We start from the raw sequence: 22,453 nt of genomic DNA, 5'->3' as shown, positions 1-22,453 counted from the left end.
ATTTTTTAAAAAATCACAGTAAATCACATAAAAATCATAAAATAGAAAACTTAATTTTGTTGGACTTCAAATGAGTAAGTCTACATATTAAATATATAATATAGTATTTTTTAGTACAAATTTTTTGATGTAGTTTAGATCTATGCTTTTCTGTAATTAATTAGACTAATTATAGCTACAGTTTCTATGGCCCAATTGTGATGAAAATTATATGATGGGCTAATTATTCTATGCTTGAGTTGTAGTAAAAATTTCATACTCATTAGATTATGCATTACTTAGTTATAGATTTATTTAGGTTTATGCTTGTTAAATTTTAATAAATCTATAATTAAGTTATACATGATCTAATGAATATGAAATCTTTACCACAGTTTAAACATATAATAGTTTCCCAAAAAAGTTTAAACATATAATAACTAGCCCTACATAAAAAAAATTCATCACAATTGGACCATACAACCTATAGCTATGAATTATTTTAATTAATTATAGAAAAACACAAATCAAAAGCTACAACAAAAACTTCGTACTAAAACATACCATATTATATGTTCACTGTGTAGATCTACTTATCTGGAGTCCAACAAAATCAAATTTACTATTTTATTAATTTTATATGATTTACTATAATTTTACAATATTCAGTCAAAATAAATATAAATAAAAATAAAAAAAGACACAACTGATTTCAAAACCGCTCATAACCATGTCAGGGACGTAATATGCATGGTTTCAAAAATTGAGAGTTTTACCCGATTTTGAAGTTTAAGGATGAAAAACAGACTTTCGTGAAAGTTGAGGGTCCTAAAGTACTTTTTTTCTAGTTGAAAATTGTCGTTTGCCATGGGCCAGGTGCCATGACAACCTGTTCACGTTCAGCCTTGTTGGGCTGAGCAAGTAGACTAGTTGCAAAGTTGCATTACTGAGTTGCATGAGCAAGAAGATACAAAATAGGGTGGGCATCATTCAACGTTGAACCCCAGTGAAGATCTTGCACTAGTTTTCAATCTAGCAGATCTGCTTCGTCTGATTTGGTTATTCGGTCACATCATGGTGGAAGTTCAATGAACCATATTCCACAAGTATCACACAATAGAAGTAGCCATAAATTCAGTGCTGATATCAAGTCAGGCCAGCCAGATAAACTTGGAACATTATACAAAATAACAAGGGTATTTGATATTGGAACAGTCGTAAAGAGAACACATCAGCATATAAAAGTAAGCCACCAAATCGGATTAAAAGATGACCAATGCTTAATTTATCCTGATCTCCAAAACCAACTTTGCATTTAGTGTACTATCTCACCAACATAAAGACCTTTGATTCTGCCGTGAAAAATTAAAAATCAATCTCAACTAAACCAAGTCCAAATCATCAAGTATTCGAAATGCACAAAACTGAGTCGATCCAAAATAATCCAAAAACAGAGAAATGAAATACGTAAATTTTGGATTACCTTCAAAAGGGTGGTAATGTTGGAGAAAGCCCTTATGTTAAAATGAAAATCTCAATCTTACATTGATACAAAATCACCTACACACTCCAGCCCCAGCCCCTTGCTAACCCCCCCCCAGACTTCAACACACCATCACAGATCCCTTCAATCCAAATTTGTGCCACAAGCCCGCAAGGTAAGGGCAATGAACATTAATATTGCTTTCATTCAAAATCAGAACATCTGCACTCTATCCTATGCCAAAGAGAAACCCTGCAACAGATTTTAATAACTTATCTACTAATATACCATTCATATTGCCGCTCAGAGCAACCATAATCCTCCAAGTATCAATGAACTTCCGCATAATTCTGTTAAGATAACATGTAGTTACATTATTCTGCAAAACTAGGTGGACTTACTACATCTCTAAAAGTCAATTAAACTAGCAATATCACAGATGGAAGGTTTATTTCATTATGACTAATGGAAAATTGCTCACTGCATTTTTTTTCTCAATAGCATATTGATTGTGAATTATTCTTTTCTAAAATTAGAGGGTACAGATCATTGGATCATACTAAAAGTCTAAAACCAAGACAAACATTGTTGTGTTTTTTTTGGATTATTGCTTAGCAGTAGCATCAATGTCTGAGTGGGTGCTTGCAGGAACCTGATCAAGTTGTCGCCAAACAATGCACACTTCTACATGGATTCAGCAGCAAGATCATATCAAGAAAATGGGCTACCCCTTGTAGGTGAAGTAAGAACATATGACAAAATATTGTGTAAGAATCAGTGGAGTTGTACTGTTGTTACAGGCCATGTCAGGCTCTTGTAAAATCTACTGCAACAAAGTCCAATCACTCCACACTTTACACCAGACCACCTAATGTCAAGGTCAATCAATTACGGAGCAGGTTATAATGGCCTTACAGTACAGGTCACGCCAACTTCATCCTCTAGAATTTTTTTCGTTATCTAAAAATAGGGCCCTTGAAGCTTTTTTCTGAAATATTTGTGCTACTATGAATCACTGAACACTACGAATCAGCAGCTAAAACAGAGCCATCAATGGTTGCTGTCTGTGTCGCTATAAACATGATTGTAAAAGTACAATATGATATTCTAATAAAGTAAAGATAATATTGGAGAGTCAATACCAACAATCAATCATAATGTAACCCCCAGAATATCCAACCAGCAAATCATCCCATTGCATCAAGATATACAGCTATCCTCTCTAAATATGGAACAAGTAAATCATTCCATTGCATCAAGATATTCAGCTAACCTCTCTGAATTTTTAGAATAAATACAACAGTATGTATGTAGTACCAACTAGTGTATGTCAACCTCTGTCATTTGGACAAACATAAGTCCCTCTTTCAGGAGAAAAGAAAACCGATCAAGTCGCACAAAACCATCTCTGCATCTACCACTATACTTTGCCTTTGATACAGCTGAGTAACAACCTTGTATAATGTAACCAAAGCATCCGATTCAAAACCAACCCATACATACAACTCTATAAAACCATACCAGAAGGGCATGCGTCCACCGCCTGGTTGGATGATTCACCGGGCCACGGCTCGGCCGGCTTTCCAGGACTCGTACTCCGGGTCGTCGGTGGGCAGCTCGAAGCGGCAGAGCGGGCACGAGTTGCGCACCTGGAGCCACGGCACGATGCAGTCGTCGTGGTAGCGGTGCGAGCACGGCAGCCTCTTGACGCGCTGGCCGGCGGCGACTCCATCCTTGCACACCGCGCACTCGTCTCCCTCCCCTTCCTGGCCAGCCGCGACGACGGCGGACGGGAGCGCCTCAACGGCGGATCTGGCGGCCGGGGGCTTGTTCTTGAGGAACATCCCCTCCCCGCCTGCCACGAGCACCTCGTACGCCGCCGCCTCCTCCCTGTGGTGGGAGGTGTACACAAACCCGTCCTCGGCGTCGGCAGCGGTGGCGGGCGGCGGGGGCACGTCGGCGAGCACCTCCCACTCGGGCTCCGGGGCTTCCCCGGCGGCGCCCGAGGGGGACACGACCTCCTCCCACTCGAAATCCTCGGCGGCGGGGGAGGCGACGAGCGGGTCGTCGGCGTCCTCGATCTCGAGGCAATCCCAGCAGATGGAGGTGAGATCGCCGTCGTACTCTGCCGCCTCCGCGTCCGCGTCCGTGAACCCGAGGCCGTCGCGGTCGCCGTCGCCGTCGCACACGGGAGCGAAGAGCGCGTCGCGGAACAGGGCGACGTCGACGGAGCTGAAGAGGCTGCGGACGCGGTCGGCCGCCGCAGCCACCGCCGCCGACGCGGACGCGGACGGGGCGGACGGATCCGGGCGGAAGACAGGGACGAAGGCGTCGTCGGAGCAGTAAGACGCGCTGGGGGAGTAGGAGGCCTCCAGGGTCCGGTGAATCTCGTCGCCGGCGAGCCGGGGACGGTGGATGTGGATCGACGAGGAAGCCATGGATCACGCGATTGCGAAGCGAGAGGGGAATGGGGAAAAAAAATCGTGCCCGACTGGCCCGTGCCCCCTGGGGAAGCGCTTTCGTTTCGGGAGGCCCTTTTTTTTGCTACACAAACAGGAGCCCTACAATTCTACGCTTCTCGGGCAACCGCGTGCTTCGTCCATGACGTGTAGGGTCACATGTTGTGGACCCCGTGTGGCAGTGGGGTGGGGGGTGGAGCACGCGATGCGCGTGGTTGGTGATCACGCGGTCTCATGGCAGGTGGGGTACATGTTGTCGACCCACCTGTCAGTAACTGAGATGCAATCCCTGCGACACCGTCGCACAAACTCTGACGTGCGCCATCCTATAACTAGCTGACACGTGTCCTCCGTGTTCGTGTGTGCAAGACGACAACAGCATAGTAGGTCCAAGCATGTCAGTGAGAGAAGGACGGTTAGGAGGGGTGCTCGACTGCTCGTGCCGCCTTTTGCCGATACCTTTGGATGACAGGTGGGGCCGAGAGGCTGTGTAGTGTCCAAGCGGAGCAAAGGGGGGCGGGTTGCTTGGGCTGCGGGAACGACGACGACACGACAGGCTGGAAGAAGCGGTGGGAATCTGGGATGCCGCTGCTCGCAGCAGCATCACGGCACGGCAGCGCGGCCGTTTGTTGCCATTCGGCTCCGGCGTTGACCGACTGGGGCAGCGATACACGCAGCGCTGTTCTAAAAAGTTATGATTGAAAATACTATTTGTTGATTTATTGTAAAAAAAAATATTGTTGGCTAGCAAAGAAAATACGGCTGATAAGACAAGCGAACAAACTCCTCTACCCTAAGCCCCGTCGTGTACTCCTAGATGATGTATCCTAGGTCCCATCACTAGTTCAAAGAATGGATTTTACTAGAGGATGTGTCATGCGTACAGTAATTTCTAGCTGCACACTCTAATCTGAGAAAAAAAATACTATAGTTACCAAAAAAGGGGGAAAATCAGATCTAGGGTTCACCAACTTCTTTACCGGAGATCCAGCGAGCTAGGGCTGCACCCTAGCGCCTTGGCAGCCACCCTTTTCTCTACACCCTTTCCCACTGTCATCATCTTCTCTAGCTCCGGCAAGCCTACTCCACCCTAACCTGGCCTGACCACCCCTATCGTCGCTAGCTCTGCTAAGCCACTCATCGACTATTTCCGCCGCCTGGCCTACCTGCCGCTCCTCGGCCGACCATTCTATATGACTATACAACACCAGGATTGGAGAAGAAGGGAGTGCTCATCAAAACTTTAACACGAGAGAGGAGGGAGGAGAGAGAAGGAGGAGGAGGAGGAGGAGGAAGAAGAGGCCTACCTGGCCCTACCACCGCTAGATCTGGTGGATTCGCTATCGCCGCCAGATCCATTGTCGTAGCCACCAGATCTGCCATGGCCGCTTGCAGGAGAAGCGGTGGGTGCGGGCACAGAAGCGAGGAGGCGGTGGGACGTGGGCGGGGGCCACCGGAGCTTTTCCGGCGCAAATCTGTCGCACTGCTACCATCGCCGCTTAAAGAAGAGAGAGAGGGGGAGGGAGAGAGACAGACAGACACAGAGAGAGAGAGACAAGGGTAGAGGATGAGTAAGTATAGGGTTGTGGGCAAGGATGAGTGAGTGCGGAGCTGCGAATGGTGTGTGGGCCGGTGTGCGGGCATTATCTCCACCACCTGCATGTTCTCTTATTAGTATTTTTGTCAAAAAATTTACACCACAAAATTAAAAAAACAATGAGCACAGTTTTATACCATAAATCTTTTGGTCCAACAATATATACGAAACATTTTATACTAATAAAGTATTTTAATTGTATGCCTAAACCATGTAAAATTTCCATTTACATAGGGTGTGATCAGTTTGTCTCTGTTGTGCCTTATGCAACACAATGTGTTGGTTGTTTGATTATCCTACACATATGAATAGAAAGTAAGATTGTTTTATATTCTATACATTGTGTTCCTCGGTGGCCGAAGGTAGAATAGATTAGAGGGAGATGCACTTCCCTTATGGCACAATATACTAAACTGCCCCTAAAGCTTCTGGAGATAAGCTGAATTTGCTGACATTTTTTTTATCAAAAAAAATGCTGACATTAAAAAACAACCAGCACGTGCAGGCCTTTGAATTTTTACTCGTTGTACTAATCCCCTTGGTGATGGCTTGTCTCGTACCACACCACCCGGCCGTGGGCATTAGGAAAAGAATGAATCCGCCACTGTTGACATTGATGGATGAGGAGGGGTGTGAGTGTGGCCTACAATCTGAAATTTGTTGGACTTGAGCTCTCACCGAGCTTAGCCCTTAATGAAGCTTATTTAATTCTCAGTGGATGAGCTGGATGGGGAGAGGGACGCTTCACCAATCACTAGTGTGTCATGAGAGAATCGTTATATTAGGTTTCTTGTACGAGGAAGCACTCAGATCCTGTGACGTTTTGAAGTCAATGTGGCATGGTCGCGGAGTCCAGTGAAGAGTTTTCTAGTGCTGTTTCTAAAAATACCACGTTAAGCATAATAGCAATGAAATATGGGATGACATAACTATTCTTAATGCATAGTTTCATCCTAGTACTGTTTTATGAGATTTTTTAATTTCATTATTCACCCAAAGTTGGCAAATCGAGAAAAAATAGTTTCATCTTCATAAAAATATATATTTTTTTTTAAAAAAATATTGTCATCATGCCATGAAAATACCTACTCCGTATATGACAACCTATAAAATACGGATGGAACTCGATTAAAACTCTCAATGATAACAGTTGGCGTCAAAATAAGAAGGGTACCCTCGTTGGGCCTGAGTTGCAGAGCCCACTCGCACCCGCGGGAGCGACACCACACACCAGCAGCTATACGAAGGCCAGTGGGCTTCCGATCCCGTACTTAGCAAGGGCCCAGTTGAGTTCTTCGTCCAGCTGCCCAGCCCAGGTCCCATATTGCTGTTTCATCTGTGCAAATGCAATGAACACAAACAGAGTTCAGTTCTGCAGGAGCTGCTCTGATTCTTTTACTCTACTATGAGTACACAGTATATATATTGCTCTGACTCTTGCTGCAAGATTAATATGGCGATCACGCATTGCAAAGACATGACCTGGACTGGTTGAGCTCCAGTTCCAGGCCTTCCAGTTCCAGCCATAGGGAGCTTCCATGTAATGTAAACGAGGAACCGGCACCTTTGATGCACTTGCAAGTTTCCAATACTGCGTGCCTTTCCTCTGGAAGAGAGTTGAAGTTATTTTTTTTATTTTTTTGGGGGAAAAAACTGGGGTTCAAGTTCTAACTGTTCCCATGTGAGAGTGAAAACTGGCCTTGTTTAGATGCAAAAAGATTTTGGATTTCGCCACTGTAGTACTTTCGTTTGTTTGTGGCAAATATTGTCCAATCATGGACTAACTAGGATCAAAAGATTCTCTTGCGATTTACAGTTAAACTGTGTAATTAGTTTTTATTTTCGTCTATATTTAATGCTTCATGCATGTACCGAAAGATTCGATGTGTTGAAAACTTTTTGGTTTTTTGGGTGAACTAAACACGGCCGAAATGGAACTGTTTCCGTCACCATTGTCAGTCACTGCACAAGTCCTGAAGCCATGAGAGAGGGCTGCTGGGAAAGTCATAACGATTTATAGTTTGGAATGGAGGGAATGCTATTTACAAAACAGCTTGTGAATGCATTGTTCTTCGTACGTTGCTATCCATCCTCCGATCCATTCCACTTCCACGCGTCTCAACAAACCGCTGCTCCAACTCCAAATTAAACGGCCCTGCAAGTCAGGCGAGATCCGATTCTCTTGGACCCCTGCGAACCTGCTTGACTAATCATTCGACGTTCAGTCAATCAATTAGTCTCGGTAATGACCCCATTAAGCCGCCCTCTGTTCTTTGTGTCTCGGTAACCATTCCTTCTCGGAAATGAACAACAATCTTCCTCTTCTTCTCCGAGTATATTTCAATCATGAGCTATGCGTAGCATGCACACCCGGTTTCATGTTTGCATCTCCTTTCTGCCACCACCACACGTCTGACGACGAAAGCTGACACCGTTCTGTTCCTTCCCATCTGACATCAGCTATGATCTGATGAACATCAGTTGCAGTTGGCTTTGCAGTTTGCACAAAAGCACAAAACAACTCCCTTTTGTCCACAGTTCACTCAACGTATGCAATGCAAGCCCCCTGTTTTCTCTCCAAAGACTGAAACATTCTTAATCTGCCCTTGTGTTGGCAAGCTTCCCAATGACATGTTCACCACTCATGAAGTAGATAGCTTACACAGATTGGCCATGCATGTTACTGATCTGACTGTTCGAGGAGCTTGAAGCAACACGCTCAGCCTTGGTTACCTCATGTTCTCGCAAAGCTTTTCATTCCTTGGCTTTGGCTAGGTTACTTTGCAATGCAAGGCCGGCCGGCATGCATTCAGTTTCTTTGGTGTCGGAAACATGCTAGGTTACTTTGCAATGCAATGCAATGCAAGCCCACAGTGCGCAAAGGCAAAAGGGCGAGCAACCGAAAGGCGCGGTGCTCCCGTTCAAAAGAAGAGAAGCCCATCATCCATCTTCATCTGTGCTGTGCTAGAACAGCAGCAGTAGCTTGCAAGTCACTCCTTGCCTTCTTGCTTGGCTCTCCCACGGGCCACGGTGAATTTTATTTTATTTTAGTACTACTACTACGCATGCATCCGAAAGGAGGATGTAAACAGTAACAGCAGGAAGTTACCGGAGGATCAAAGTGTCTACGTAAGGTTTGCTTTAGACAGTAGGAGTAATCAAAAGATTAGATTCGGGGCAGTCGCGAACCCCGAGGCTAATGATAGTTTAGTTTAAGTAGTTGGAGACTAGAGAGGCTAAGAGAGTCAGAATAATAATAAGGGCATCTCAGTCAGTCAGTAGGCTCTGTATTGCATTGGAAATTCTACATCAAGGAACAGTAACTTTTTTTTTCTATCGTTCTTTTGAGATTGTAGCTACTACGTAGAAAATGAGGAAATTCAGGAGAACCTACTTATTTATGTTCTTCAGAAGAAAATTTCGCTTGATCTGAGCCTCGATTCAACACAACACAACCTTAGAAAGAAAATTCCCTGCCATTGAATGGAAATGCAGTTTACAGCAACACTTGCCTCCAAGTAGCATTGGCACTATATTAGCAGTCAACTAATGATGATAGGGCAAGGGACACTCACAGTTTTTAAGTACAATTACAGGCAGGCAGATTAAACAACGTCAGGGGTGGTGGTCGGCACTGTCAGAGTGTCAGTCAGGAGGCCGTGAGATTTGGTAGCGTCAGATGTCAGTCAGATTAGATGGAACTTGGAAGAAGCAACAAGTAGTTGTCACGGAGCAGTTTAGCTAGTACTACGTCTTTGTTGATTTCAAGAAAGCAGGTTCGGTTACCCCCAAAACAATGCTAATTCTGTTTTTTTTTTTCAAACGAACGTGGTGACTCTAATCGCCTTGGTACCACATCGAAAACTTGAGGAAACTACTTAGAAAAAAAGAAAAAGAAAAAGAGAGTTGTTATATTTCAGGTGTGTAAATTTTCAGGCAACAATTCTACACAATTAGCTAATATAATTAAAAATACAACTCATAATATAATTTATGATTTTTTTTCTATAAACAGGTAATAATAAAATTACATGCTAGGAGTACCTGATTAACAACAACAAACAAATCAGACGTCTGAAACACTCGAGAAGCGAAATAAAAATGTTTTTGGCAAGATAATGCAGTGTCAATTGCCAAACCGAGCTAAGCAAGCAAAAGCAAAGGTTAAAGCACAGAGTAAAGAGCTCCCTGAGAGGTCAATACTGAAGAGCTCCATAAATTACTCATTCAAGAACACCCATTTGATCTCTCTCTCTCTCTCTCTCTCTCTCTCTCTCTCTCTCTCCATGGATTCATTTGCATGGGCGTCGGTGTCTCAGGCTGCGGGGCTAGCCGGCGGCAGCGCCGTCGTCTCCGACGGGAGAAGCGGGGGACTCTTGCCGCCGCCGATGCTCGGGCTCCAGCTCCCGTCACCGGCCGCTCTCGAGCACTTCATGGACCCCGGCCTAGTCCAGCTGGCCATGCGCTCCTCGTACATCACCTCCGAGGAACACCCACTGCAAGCCACCACCGGCAGTGGCAACGGCGAGCCGGGGTTTGGCGGCGGCGGCGACGCGCCGAGCGCCGAGGCCTGCTCGTCCAGGGTACCGGAGCCGGACTCCAACTCCAACAAAAGGAAGCGATCGAACGAGGTACTAGTTGCTTACTGCTCACTACTACTACTACAGTGCTAATTGGTTTGCACACTGGCCGGTGTCTCAGCGTTGTGGTCGGATCGCAGTCGCAGGACGTTCTTGGGATGATTGGGACGGATCAAGATCAAGGGATGCCGTCCGTGGATTCTTCCAAGGAGCGTGGCGAGGACGACGCCAAAGGCAAGGAGGAGACGCCGCCGGCGACGCGCAAGAAGAAAGGGAAGGGAGCTTCGGCCGCCGACGGCGAGTCGGAGTCGTACATCCATGTCAGGGCCCGGAAGGGGCAGGCAACCAACAGGCATAGCCTCGCAGAGAGGGTAGGTACAGTACACACAGATTTAATTTGTTGCAAATACATTTGGTGTTCTTGGAACGTGCAAGCAACTGGTCACCTCAATGGATTAGCTTTAGCACTTGAAAATAGTCCTGAAGAATGATGAACATGAAATTCGGTTCTTTTCTGATAGCTGAGAAGGGAGAAGATCAGTGAGAGGATGAAGCTTCTGCAAGACCTTGTTCCTGGTTGCACTAAAGTGAGCCTCTTGGCCGAAAGAACAGCTCTACTTACTTTTCTGAAATCAGAACTTCTTCTTAAGAATAATGACACGTTTTCTTTGGGCCGGGTTGGGTTTGGATTGATTTAGGTAACTGGGAAGGCGGTGATGCTGGACGAGATCATCAATTATGTCCAGTCCCTGCAAAGGCAAGTGGAGGTATGCATGGTTCATCTTCAATCCTCATACTGAGAGTTTCTCTTTCTCATCTGATAAAGGCAATGTACTGACCAAATGCATGATTCCCCTTCTTGCATCTCGCAGTTCTTATCCATGAAGCTTGCTGCGGTCAATCCACAGCTCGGCCTCAACATAAAACAGCTTCTGTCGAAAGATGTAAGCAATCTACTAACTCACCTGCAGTTCTTCCTTGTTCTCTTTTCATTTTAGTTTTGTAAGAAATGTGCGCCAAAATTTGGTGGAATGCAGCTTTTTCGCGCCCCCAGTGGTCCTTCAAGCTCATCTGCTCACCTGGGATTCTCGTTCTCCCACGAAATGATGCCCATACTACCACCAATGTCACGGTCGGGTGTGCTCCCAGGAGGCGTTCATGGCTTGGCCAATTCAGATGGGTTCAGAACAGCCATGGAGGAGCAACTAAACGGCAAAGACTCCATCGCAGATCATGTCTCTCAGTCTCAGGTCTGCATAGCAGAATCCCAGCATTTCTACTTACCTACTAGCTGTGCACTATTTGAGAGATGGATTAAGGTCTTATTGCAGGTGTTTCAGATTAGAAATTTAGAGCAATTATGCATTTGCAATCAGGTTGGTTTTCAAGAATCCTAACCAAACTTTAGCCTCTCCAGCAGATGCCTCTCACCTTGGATGGATCGTTCCACCACAATGCAGCGCAAACAGCGGTTTACGGGGCGACTGTCGGTCCAGAGCATCTGGGCATGAGGTCTGATCAGGATCGGTTTCATATGTGAAGTTCCGCACAAGCTCTAGCAGTCCACCTCCATGGAGGATCAGAATTGCTTTCTGGTCACCTGACATGTGCCGTGGAGTAGAGAGTAGAGAGGGCCAAGGCACATAACTAGCATTTGTGCCAGACGTGAAGTTACTGCATAGTGCAGAGGCAGGACAAGCTTGATTCCTCCATGAAAGGTTACCATTGCTTCATGGTTGTAATCAGAACTGAAAGTTCATCGCCGGAAGTAGGGATCTGCTGCAGCTATGAATTTATGATGATGTTGGAATGGGTGGAGTGTGAAGTGAATTTGTGTTCCTGAAGAGAAACACCTGAAAATAGACAGTTAGACACAGGTTGCTGCACAGCGTATTTGTTTGTGTTGTTAGTTAATATATAGCTAGTTAGCGAGCAGCACTAAAAACATATATATGTTCAGATTAAACTCTCAGCTTTTACTCGGTTCTTTTTTTACTTCTTGTTATTCCGTTTTTTTCACCACAGCTCATCTTTGTAGATTTCTCATCATTATTTTCATTGTAGGCTTTGCTATTTCATGGATACCTTTTTAGATCAGTTTGTTGTGCGAGTATTGATGATTTTGAATGCTCTCTGATCGTAACATTTTGCTGTCTATTGACTGTACCATTCAACTTGCTGAGGCGTTCTGCTCCTGTCTGTTTTACTGTTCATTAATAAGATATTTAATGCAACATTCACCTCTTTAATTCGAAACGCGAAGCCGAGCAGCCAGGTAGGCCACGACAGCAAAAAAAAAAAAATTTAACCGTTCGATTCTCAGTTTACGGTCCTTGTTTACTCTCTCATTATCTACCGTGTCTGTCTGGAGCCTTCTTGGCTTTTCCCTACCCAGCGCATCGGAGGAAAAAGAATATCATATTGGCTTCAATAAACAGAATCTCGTAGAAATGGGTCATTTTCAATTTGGTATTCTACCCTGCTGACCACTCGGACAAAGCAGCTGCTTTGCAGTAAGAACGAAAGGAAACGATTGGAGGAATGTGAAAACAGCAGTGCAGAAACTTCTTTTTCATTATTATTGAGGGGCAGCACAATTTTGCTATGTAATCAGTCTTCATGCTTTATTGTTTTCTAAGGCCACTACTACCTCAATAAAATGTTAGTGGCCAGCAAGTCTACACCTACAAAAAATGCCACGGCAGGAACCCGTATAGAAGTATCTGTAACCAAATAATGTTCTAGCCCATGGCCTTAATTTTACCCCCGGAACTGCTAAATATGAAGTTCTAACAAAGCCTAGCCGTGGGAGAACTCACTAATCCCTCCATGGGTCGCTCTCGGGTCTAACTTCTGAGGGCTCAATCACCTCTGTTACGGTGCCTTCAGATGAGTCTGACTCTGCGCTGGCCTCACTCATTGATGTCTCAGTCTCCTCCATGTCGGACCTTCCCCATCTCCCACCGAGGGCAATCGCCATCATCTCATAGATCTTGCCACCCAACTCTGCTGGACTCTCTGGCTGGAAATTATGACAAACATTCCAACATTTTAATAATGTTTTTTCACCAAGACCATCAATATCCAGAAACGTATTCCATTATACTTACAGTATATCCACTTGAGATTAAAGCAGCCTCATATAGGAGCTCAACAGCCCTCTTGGCTTCTGTGCTATCGGGCTCATTTTTGCAAGCAGCCTGCCAACAATAATTTCTCTTTCAGATTAGTTACTTCATATAGCTCAAGCATGTTAATTGTTGGTGAGCTTGATAACTGATTCCCCAGGGGTAATGGTCTTACACTCAAATCCTTGATAATTGGGTGGTCAGGGTTGATTTCGAAAATCCTTCTTCCCCTCATGAATTCCAAGCTTGATGTGTCACCAAGTGTTTGAGCCTTCATGAGCCTGTCAGATTTTGAGAAATACATATGAAGACACAGATAATGACTAAAAGCAATGGCTTAACAACAAACCTACCTTTCCATATTAGCGGACCAACCGAACTTGCCAGATACAAGAACACATGGAGATGAACTTAAACGCTTCGATATTTGGACCTTCGCAACCTTGTCACCAAGCTGTTGTTTAACCCAATCACATAGGAGAGTAAACTCCTGCTTGGTTTCTTTAGTCTCTTCCTCTTCATCACCTGCGACAATAAATAAAGGTATCTTCTATTCAATGCGATGGAAGTAATCAAACAGTCATAACCACTCTGAGCAAGCATAAGCATTTTCTCACCCAATTCCAAATCCTCTTTGCTGATATCCACAAATTTCTTCTCTTTGTAGGTCTGCAAGTTCTGAATGGCAACCTCATCTATTGGCTCAATAAGGTAGAGAACCTAGATAAAAATCAAGCAGTACCCTGAGCCAAAGCATGAAAAAAGAAAGAACATGTCTCTCCCATAGTCAATTGTGTCTATGTCAAGTACATACTTCAATATCTTTCTGGACCAGCTTTTCCAAGAAAGGAGCAGTCTTTGCGCTCTGGAGACTATCTGTAGCGATGTAGTAGATTGCCTTTTGACTTTCAGGCATGCTCTCTACATATTGATCAAGACTTATCGTGTCTCCCTCATTTTTAGAAGAGTGGAAGCGCAACAATGGAGCAAGGCGCTTGTGATTCCCTGTGTCCTCAATGCAACCAAGCTTAATAAACTTGCCAAAGCTCTCCCAAAACTTCTTATAATCCTACAGAACAAATTAAGGAAAATCAATATCAAGTAAACAAAATAACTAGGATCAAACTAAGGTCCTGTTTGGTTCCACCAACTAAATTTTAGCTAGCTAAATTTTAGTCACTTTAGTAGCTAAAGTTCCAAACACATTGACTAAAAGGAGCTAAAATAGTTTAGTTCCATTAGTCACCTAAGAGTAGCTAAAATAATTTTAGCTAGCTAAAATTTAGTTGGTGGAACCAAACAGGGCCTAAAGGTCCAATTGTACCTCCTTATCTTCCTTTTCGGCAATCTCTTCAATCATATCAAATGTCTTCCTGACAAGTCGCTTGCGCATAATTCTTACCTGAACAAAAATACATAAGATTGTCTCTAAATATATCGACAGTAAGAACCTTCAAAATATACAATTTCAAAGGGGGAGAGGAAAAACTGGCAGGTGTTTCACTTTCACCCATTACTTACAATTCGACTTTCTTGAAGAATCTCCCGAGAAACATTGAGGGGAAGGTCATTTGAATCCACCACACCTTTAACAAAGCTCAAGTATCTTGGAAACTGCAAGATGCATGCTAAAATCAATAATTCATTCCATCTCAATCGATGGATAGTAGAATTTATTAGCATTGAAAGATAGTGTACCAGTTCACCATCAAAGTCATCAGAGATGAAGACTCTTTTAACATATAGCCGGATATTTTTGGTCTTGGGATTCATTATCTCCTCATTACTAAGCGGTGCCATGCCTGGAACATAAAGAACACTCCTGAATTCCACCTCACCCTGTTAATAGAATAGATCAGTTATTGAATATATATACAATGTGTGTGTGAATTTAAGTGTTTCACAGAGTTGTTTAATGAATTCACACCTCTGTTGTGAAGTGAGTGTGGGCAAGGGGGTCCAAAAACTCATTGAATGTCTTCTTATAGAACTCATTGTATTCGGTGTTCTCAATTTCCTTTGGATTTCTCATCTGCATGGAGAGAATAGAAATCAACTGTCTGTTTTCTTCATTAGCTCTTACTCCCTTGGAGACCAGAGTGATCAGAATTACCAGAAGGGTGCTGTTCTAAGTATGAAACAAACAGGCAATAGTAACTCCAGACTTACCCATATGGGTTTTGTTTCATTGGCTAGTTCCCAGTCCCAATATTTCTCAGTAACAGTCTTCTTCTTTTTCTTTTTCTCACCCTATATGTCAAAGTATGCCTAATCAGTTACAAAAGAAGCAAGATTCTACAAACATCAAGGAAAACTAGGAGTCCATTCAGAAAAACTAACCTCTGTTGCCTCTTCACCTTCTTTCGGCTCTTCGTCCTCTTCAACCTGTCAATCAAGGGTGGACTACATCAGTGAAATAAATGAAAAATGAAAAGACCATACACATCCATTCATAGATCAAAAGAACAGATCTGGTCAAGAGAATAAGCAAGAAGCTTTGTCAAGACCGTACCTCAACAGTTCTTGATTTCTCCTGCCATGTGTATATGGGGAAAGACACAAACTGAGAGTAGTTTTTTACTAAGCCTTGAATCCTTGAAGGGTCCGCAAACTCGTACTTATCATCAGACTATAGAAGACATATTAATGTAAGGTTGCTATTAAAGAAAAAGCATTTCATGGCATATCAGAAGAACATATCAACATACCCTTAGAAACAGAGTAATCTGAGTTCCACGTGTAAGCATTTTCTCAGGATCAGTCTCTTCCTTGATGATATAAGAGCTACTGTCAGCGACAGCTTCCCACACATACTGTTTATCTGATTTTGGACTCTTGGTGGACACCACAATCTGCAATGTGGATTTTAAAAAAATGTCAACTTAAATAACAATCTAAGCCAGTGCAAAACGAGTAAAAGCTCATTCCATGTAAAATTATTTAAGAAAAAAAGCATCCAAGAAATATCTCAAACCTTCTCTGCAACAAGAAAAGCTGAGTAAAACCCAACACCAAACTGACCAATTAGACCATTGTCCGCCCCAAGGTCTTTGTTTTCCTGAAGAGCAATGCATTTTCACGTTAGGGAAAAAGGCAATGCAACAATCGCATAGACACTAGTACAGCATTTAGGGCATAACCATATCCCATACTCATAGATGTATTCACAATTGTCAAGGAAGGTATGGTGCTGCACCTTGAGGGCCTTCAGAAATTTTGAGGTGCCACTCTGAGCAATGGTACCAAGGCAGTCCTTGAGCTCATCTTTAGTCATACCAACACCAGTGTCACTGTTGAAACAAACCACCAGAAAATCATGACATTAGAGTCTGTTCACAGAACACCAAGTAGTTCTGTCAGAGACTGGAACTTACGTGATAGTAATCGTCCCAGCATCAGGGTCAGGCTTAATCCTTATTTCCAGCTCACCACCGTCAGCAAGCAAAGAAGAATCAGTCACGCCAAGGAACCTCAGTTTATCCAATGCATCACTCGCGTTGCTGGTAGAGCAGCAGGTAAGTACCATCCACGAATAATGCCCTCAAATGAATTACCATAGATTGCCAGATTCCAGCTAAAGGTACTGACCTAACAAGCTCGCGGAGAAATACCTCCTTATGACTGTACAGACTATGGACGATCAAATCCATTAACCGGCTCACCTACAAGGTACATAGAATAGATAGAAATATACATGTTTCAGTAACCAGTGGGTGGCACACAAATGGAACACACAATCAAACTCGGACATACAGATTTGGCAACATTTCTAGCGAATTACAGGTAACCTTATCACATCAATTCCGGAAAAAAAAAACTCAAGGTGTACGGATGGACGCCAATTAAAAATTTCGTCAAGTCTCACCTCCGCCTGGTACTCGAACTGCTCCCCAGCCGCCTCCTCCCCGGCGGGCTTTTCGGCGACGGCCGCATCGCACCTCACCCTGAGCGACCTCCCCCTGCTCCTGTGGGCCTCCCACCTGAGACCTCTGGCGCACCTCGCCACCCCACTCCCCCGCGGAGCAACCGAGGTCGCGGCGGAGGGCGCCCTCCTTCCCGCGCAGGGCCGTAGCGCCGCCACCGACGACGCGCCCAGAGTCCCGCTCAAAGCCGGCGCCATGGGATGGGAGACAGTGACCGGGGGCACGCCAACGTTCGTGGGGAGGGGGAGGGGGAGAGGGAGCAGAGGATAAGGGAGGGGTGTTAGGGTTTTTGTAGTAAGAGCTGTGCGAGGCCGGCGGGTTCAACACAAGGAGGAAGGAGATGAGATGAGATGAGGCGCGGCCGGAGGAGCTTCTGGAAGCACCCGGACACTGCCACTGTGACTGTGAGCCGGGCCTCTCCTCTTTTTTCTGCTTTCATTCGTAGGCCCAAACAGGCCTCTTTCTTCTGCTTTCATAGGCCCATTTATCGAAATGTGACGTGATGAAATCACCACCTCTGTGTTAGAGGCTACTCCCCGTCCAAAAGAAGAAAAAAATGGGCCTCACTTCTAAAAAAATTAAAATATTTTTAAGCTTAACTAATAAACATAAAAAATATTACTAATATCTATGATGCATAATAATAAGTATAATTGGATTATTCGTGGAATATACTTTTTATAATAAATTTATTTATTCAGTTGTACAAATGTGCATGCTATTTTCTATTTGTAGGTTTGATTCTTGGCAAAAGGAGATATTTTTGGAAGGAGTATCTTTTCTTGCTGATAACAGACCGAGCAGTCTCTATCCGGACACATCACAGCGCTGTGTAGTGTGTGTGTTTACAAGTCTTCAAGCAACGTAACGTATACACAAGTGTGAAAGAATCAGACGCTGACATAAAGATCGATCGTGCTATATTTCTCTTTACTGTTCGTGAGCATCTTATGATTAACATTCCCATCACGCAGAGTCTTCTTTTATATCTAAGCAACAAGGGAAAAATACTGACACGTACTGACAGCAACACTCCATTCATCGACCTCGGCTGAGCTCAGCGCTGTCTGGAGGCTCTTTGAAGCAGTCGACATTGCACAGACCCATGGCTCTAATCTTCTCTCCGATCCTGCACAAGAATAACGACAAAGATACAAACAAAAACATTCGTATCATCACATTTTCCAAACTATATTTCTTCAAATCAAATCAAATAAACAAGATATATAGCTGAGGCAGAACTAACCTATCAAAGCTTTTCCTTGGCTTTTCCTGTTGCTCATGTTCGAGGATGCTGTCGAAGCAGTCCACGCTCCTCCTGGATCTCCTATCTGTGCTGGACCTCGCCTTCTCCCTGTGGCCCGTGCTTCGCCTGCGCTTATCTACATGCTCCGTGCTCAGCGTAGGGTCCTCATGGATCGTGCTCTTCTTCGACGGCTCTAGCCTTCGCGAGATCATGCGAGAAGGAGTCTCGGAGATGGTTTCACTGTCAGGCTGCGCTCTGTTTTCAGCTGCCCATGTCTCATGCTCAGCTGCGGCATCTTTTTCAGATGGCAGCTTCTTTATGGTCGATAAAAACTTCTTCAGATGTCGTATGTACACCGGGAATTTCTCCAGGTTGCCATGGTCGCCTCCCTCGATCCACAGAGGCTCATACTTGTGTTGGCACAGCTCATAGAGCCGCTTCCCATGGGAGCAGTCCACGACGTCATCTTTTGTGCCCTGAAAATTGAAAATAATGATCCAGTTTATTAATGATCTGATGAAGCTAGTAGAAGAATACTACCACCTAGTAGATGTGTATAAAGAGCTTACATGGATAACCAGAACTGGGCATTTAACATGCGGGATTTTGTCGATGTTCTGCAAATGAAACAAGTGTTAGCATATTACAGGATGTAAATCGTTCATCTTGATACTTCAGACAGAGAGGCAAACCTTGTATATGTCAAACCAGTATGTTTTCTTCACAGAATACATGACACGCAATCCAGACAGGATTGGACTGTGCAGAACCACAGCTCTTACGCGATGGAAACGAACAGCTAAATCGAGGGTTGGTCCGCTGCCAACAGACTGACCATACAGAACAATGTCTTCTTCCCTAGTTCCATAAACGTCCACAAGGCACTTGTATGCAGCCTCTATGTCAGCAAAGGTATTAGCTTCACTTGGCTGAAGATGGATTTTACAGAAAGGTTGTGTCAGCACGCAGCACTGTTTTTCCTAGAAAGGATCTAACTTCTACAAAATGAACTAGTTCAGATTAAAACAAGAATCAGTTTCAAGGCCTCTATTGTAACAAGAAAGGCCAAGGTGCCCCTCGACTGAAGGTGACATGGTAAGAGCATTAGTTTCAAAAAAGGACGGACATAAATTACCTTGCCTGATGACCGCCCATAACCAGAGTAATCATACCTGCAAAGAATGATGCAATTATTCTGAGACAGGCAACTTCGATCATCAGAACAGCATAGCAGATAATTTGCTAAACCTTCAAGAAGGACATAGACTTGCAAGAACCAATAACTATTTACATGGTTCAACAAGAACGAATAAACCAGATAGCCTGACCAACATCTTCACGTCAATGAAAATGTCCAGATCAAACACACACACACACACACTAATAGTAATGCACTAGTAAAATATTGCAAAAAAAATTGAATGTTTGTCCGCGATCAAAATGAAATCTGAATAAATTTTATGATCATACTGCAACATAACATTAACAGTTGATACAGTTTGCACATAAGCTCTCTTGAACTTTGTCAAGAGACTTTGTCTGTCATAAGGATACTAATAGTTGATATACAAGATGCAACATCAGGTGTCTTGGACATTGTCAATTGGGGTTTTAGAAAATCTGAAAGTAGCATGTATTTCGAGTTAATTATCAGTGTGATTTGCTGATTTCAGCTCATGCATGATTGGAAACCAAAATAAAATTGTATTCATAGAACTTTTTATCTTTTAACCATCTTTATAAAAAAATCGTTTGATGACTATATATTTTAAATCTATCTATACATGTTTGTTGACAGCTCCTACACATCACTCTCTTTGTCTCTTTGTCTCACTTTGATGGGCAAACTAACCCCTGGACCACATCATTGTTCCCTCCTTTTCTTCAGACTCCTGCATCTAACCCCACCCTCTTGTCTGAAAATCCCTCTTGCCCTCTTAATCGTACTTAACAGGTAGTGTAGACGTGCACCCAGTTAGTGCATTGTACTTAACTGTACTTGTAAGACTAGTTTCACCTAATAGTATGTGCTGTAATGAGCACCCTTGCGTGTTCTGGGCCATCGTGTGGTTCATTCATGCAGCATATCTGCATCATTGATGTAACATCCAATTAGCTGTTCTGTTATGTCTGGGTTTGTTTGCTAGTTTGCTACGAATCCAATCCAACAGTCGAGTTTGATCCCTTGATCGAGCGAAGGATTTTATGGCAGGATAATATCGGGGGCATGTGGACGGGGTTGCTTTACTGTGTATACTTGAGGTGTCATTGTGTAGCCAAATAGTTAAGTAGCAAATAAATTTAAAACATGATGTGCGAAACTCGAATTTAATATACTGCTCCAGCAGGGAAAAGCAAGTCCAATGAAAGGTCAAAATGCTGTTGCCATGAGTGAGAGTGACCCACATAAACAAGTTGAAAATACCTTCAAGCAATGATATCAAGCAAACTTTAGAGCTCTGCTCTGTGACTGTTGTCCAATGATTAGCTTTCTATGTACAGTGCCTAGTAAAAATTAAACAACCACAAAAAAGCGTATTGAGACCTTTATTTGCCACTCTCAAGAAAAGATGGTCACAGAACTGAGCTACTTTTGCAAGCACCAGCCAAACAAACAGGTTCCGAATGCAGAATTAGCTTGACTAGAGTATAGAACTATCCTAACCTACCAAGAAAAGTGTCAATAACATCTTCACCTCGAATGGAGACAAAAGACAAAAAGATTTCCCAAACATAATATTTTACAGGTTCAGGATTGGCAATAAATGGATTGTAGAACGAAAAAAAAAACCATAATTTTCTGGAACAGTAGCAGCAGCAGCAGCGGCGAATTTTACATCAGTTGCACCTATAATGGCAAACTAAATCCTATAGCCAAATAACGTGTGCAGCTCTCTCATCAATCAGAGGAAATTAAAATCTGATCTTCCCAAAAGAATCAGGAGTATCAATTGCACATGATAAATCTTTAACAAGAAATCAAACTCCCATCATTCAGAAAATACTATAAGCTAATGAAAACAATTAATGCAAATCGAAGTAGCATGCAGCATATGATTACCCCGCTCAATAACAGTAGTTGGACATGTATGATCACTATATTCATCATATTCAATCCACCACACAGACAGAAAACCATTAATTAATAATAATACTGAAAACGACAGAACCAAACAGAAGGAAAACAAGTGATCAAGACACGCCCATTCTAAAGGATCAAACCATGATCCGATCAGATTGTGGGTTGTTGCCTTCTAGAGAAAAAAAAAAGTTCGTTCTTTCAAAAACGAAAACGAAAATTGTGTTCCGATCAGTTTTCACAAGATCATCATCCATCGGCCAGTATAACTAATAATAAAGCAGTAATCTTGGTCGCCCAACCAAGTCAAAAGCATCGGAGAAACCAGTCAATCATCACTTACCCCATGAGGTTGACGTGGAGTCGTGCGCTGAGCTCGACGAAGATCCCGTACATCTTGCCGAGGTCGGCGGCGTTGCCGTGGGAGAAGAGGACGGTGAGGCTGGCGCCGGGGTGCCGGACGTACACGGCGATGATCTCCGAGCCCCGCCGCGTCCGCACCCGCCTCGCCTCCACGCCCACGCTCCACCGCACGCCCGTCATCACCACCCTCCTGGTTGCCACCTTACGCGACGACGCATCCTCCACCGACGCCGCCGCTGGCTCGTCCTCCTCGTTGGCCACGCCGTAAGACGGCGGGTCGGGAGGGAAGAACGCCATCTTGGAGGCCACGGACGAAGTCACTCCACCCATATCCAACCAAAACTCAGGCCTCCGGCCGCAGCCGCAGCCGCATCAGGGTCTTCTCCGGCCGGGGAGGGTGGACTGAGGAGGGGCTTCAACTTCACGGTTAGATTGTTTTAGAGGCCCAATTGGAAAGTTTCCAGCTCAGAGCTGCTCCACGGAAACGGAAGGGGGTGTGCATCGACTTGTGGTGTTCTTCGGGGATCTGAGTGGAAATAGTCAATTCCTCCGGCCTCCGAGGTTTATCATCGGGGGTTAAAGATTGGCGCGGAATTAGGGGGGCGGATTTGCCGAG

General features: G+C 44.0%; 4 protein-coding genes across 7 annotated transcripts; 1 reads left to right on the top strand and 3 right to left on the bottom strand.

Moving 5' to 3' along the window:
* On the bottom strand, window positions 2,682-4,685 carry LOC8055372 (E3 ubiquitin ligase BIG BROTHER-related). The gene has a single exon (XM_002444791.2). It carries the CDS (start codon window positions 3,898-3,900, stop codon window positions 3,019-3,021), a length of 882 nt encoding a protein of 293 aa, XP_002444836.1. The 5' UTR covers window positions 3,901-4,685; the 3' UTR covers window positions 2,682-3,018.
* Window positions 9,713-12,243, top strand: LOC8067036 (transcription factor bHLH49). 3 transcript variants are annotated; one of them, XM_021464656.1, is made up of 7 exons: window positions 9,713-10,149; window positions 10,239-10,469; window positions 10,620-10,685; window positions 10,797-10,865; window positions 10,971-11,042; window positions 11,136-11,348; window positions 11,516-12,243. In XM_021464656.1, exons 1-7 carry the CDS (start codon window positions 9,805-9,807, stop codon window positions 11,636-11,638), a joined length of 1,119 nt encoding a protein of 372 aa, XP_021320331.1. In that variant the 5' UTR covers window positions 9,713-9,804; the 3' UTR covers window positions 11,639-12,243. The 3 variants fall into 3 exon arrangements, with proteins under 3 accessions (XP_021320331.1, XP_021320330.1, XP_021320332.1); XM_021464655.1 differs by having other exon boundaries at window positions 11,507-12,243; XM_021464657.1 differs by having other exon boundaries at window positions 9,716-10,149; window positions 11,519-12,243.
* LOC8067035 (heat shock protein 90-5, chloroplastic) lies at window positions 12,654-17,484 on the bottom strand. 2 transcript variants are annotated; one of them, XM_002444790.2, is made up of 19 exons: window positions 17,092-17,481; window positions 16,815-16,888; window positions 16,601-16,726; window positions 16,423-16,516; window positions 16,201-16,284; window positions 15,935-16,078; window positions 15,739-15,855; window positions 15,567-15,611; window positions 15,396-15,476; window positions 15,154-15,258; window positions 14,925-15,065; window positions 14,748-14,840; window positions 14,551-14,628; window positions 14,041-14,295; window positions 13,844-13,946; window positions 13,580-13,751; window positions 13,402-13,507; window positions 13,209-13,298; window positions 12,654-13,120 (listed from the first exon to the last, which is right to left on the bottom strand). In XM_002444790.2, the coding sequence occupies exons 1-19, from the start codon at window positions 17,344-17,346 to the stop codon at window positions 12,917-12,919; spliced, it is 2,367 nt and encodes a 788-aa protein (XP_002444835.1). In that variant the 5' UTR covers window positions 17,347-17,481; the 3' UTR covers window positions 12,654-12,916. The 2 variants fall into 2 exon arrangements, with proteins under 2 accessions (XP_002444835.1, XP_021320329.1); XM_021464654.1 differs by having other exon boundaries at window positions 14,748-15,065; window positions 17,092-17,484.
* On the bottom strand, window positions 17,932-22,453 carry LOC8067034 (protein ABHD17B). The gene is made up of 6 exons (XM_002444789.2): window positions 21,818-22,453; window positions 19,531-19,567; window positions 19,088-19,324; window positions 18,965-19,012; window positions 18,396-18,871; window positions 17,932-18,278 (listed from the first exon to the last, which is right to left on the bottom strand). Exons 1-6 carry the CDS (start codon window positions 22,165-22,167, stop codon window positions 18,188-18,190), a joined length of 1,239 nt encoding a protein of 412 aa, XP_002444834.2. The 5' UTR covers window positions 22,168-22,453; the 3' UTR covers window positions 17,932-18,187.

The sequence above is a fragment of the Sorghum bicolor genome, chromosome 7 (assembly GCF_000003195.3).
Source record: "Sorghum bicolor cultivar BTx623 chromosome 7, Sorghum_bicolor_NCBIv3, whole genome shotgun sequence".
NCBI classification, from domain to species: domain Eukaryota; kingdom Viridiplantae; phylum Streptophyta; class Magnoliopsida; order Poales; family Poaceae; genus Sorghum; species Sorghum bicolor.
Note: the sequence above shows the minus strand (reverse complement) of the source record. Positions and strands in the feature narration are given on the sequence as shown.

Bases quoted from the DNA above. Each gene is read 5' to 3' on its own strand.
- LOC8055372 (XM_002444791.2), bottom strand. From the start codon at position 3,900: ATGGCTTCCTCGTCGATCCACATCCACCGTCCCCGGCTCGCCGGCGAC.
- LOC8067036 (XM_021464655.1), top strand. From the start codon at position 9,805: ATGGATTCATTTGCATGGGCGTCGGTGTCTCAGGCTGCGGGGCTAGCC. The intron at 10,470-10,619 runs GTAGGTACAGTA...CTTTTCTGATAG, and splicing joins GGCATAGCCTCGCAGAGAGG to CTGAGAAGGGAGAAGATCAG. The intron at 10,686-10,796 runs GTGAGCCTCTTG...GGATTGATTTAG, and splicing joins TTGTTCCTGGTTGCACTAAA to GTAACTGGGAAGGCGGTGAT.
- LOC8067035 (XM_021464654.1), bottom strand. From the start codon at position 17,346: ATGGCGCCGGCTTTGAGCGGGACTCTGGGCGCGTCGTCGGTGGCGGCG. The intron at 16,285-16,422 runs GTGCAGCACCAT...ATTGCTCTTCAG, and splicing joins AATTTCTGAAGGCCCTCAAG to GAAAACAAAGACCTTGGGGC. The intron at 15,477-15,566 runs GTTAGTTTTTCT...TTTGACATATAG, and splicing joins AAGGTGAAGAGGCAACAGAG to GGTGAGAAAAAGAAAAAGAA.
- LOC8067034 (XM_002444789.2), bottom strand. From the start codon at position 22,167: ATGGGTGGAGTGACTTCGTCCGTGGCCTCCAAGATGGCGTTCTTCCCT. The intron at 19,568-21,817 runs GTAAGTGATGAT...CATTCTTTGCAG, and splicing joins CTCCACGTCAACCTCATGGG to GTATGATTACTCTGGTTATG. The intron at 19,013-19,087 runs GTTTGCCTCTCT...TTTCATTTGCAG, and splicing joins ACTGGTTTGACATATACAAG to AACATCGACAAAATCCCGCA.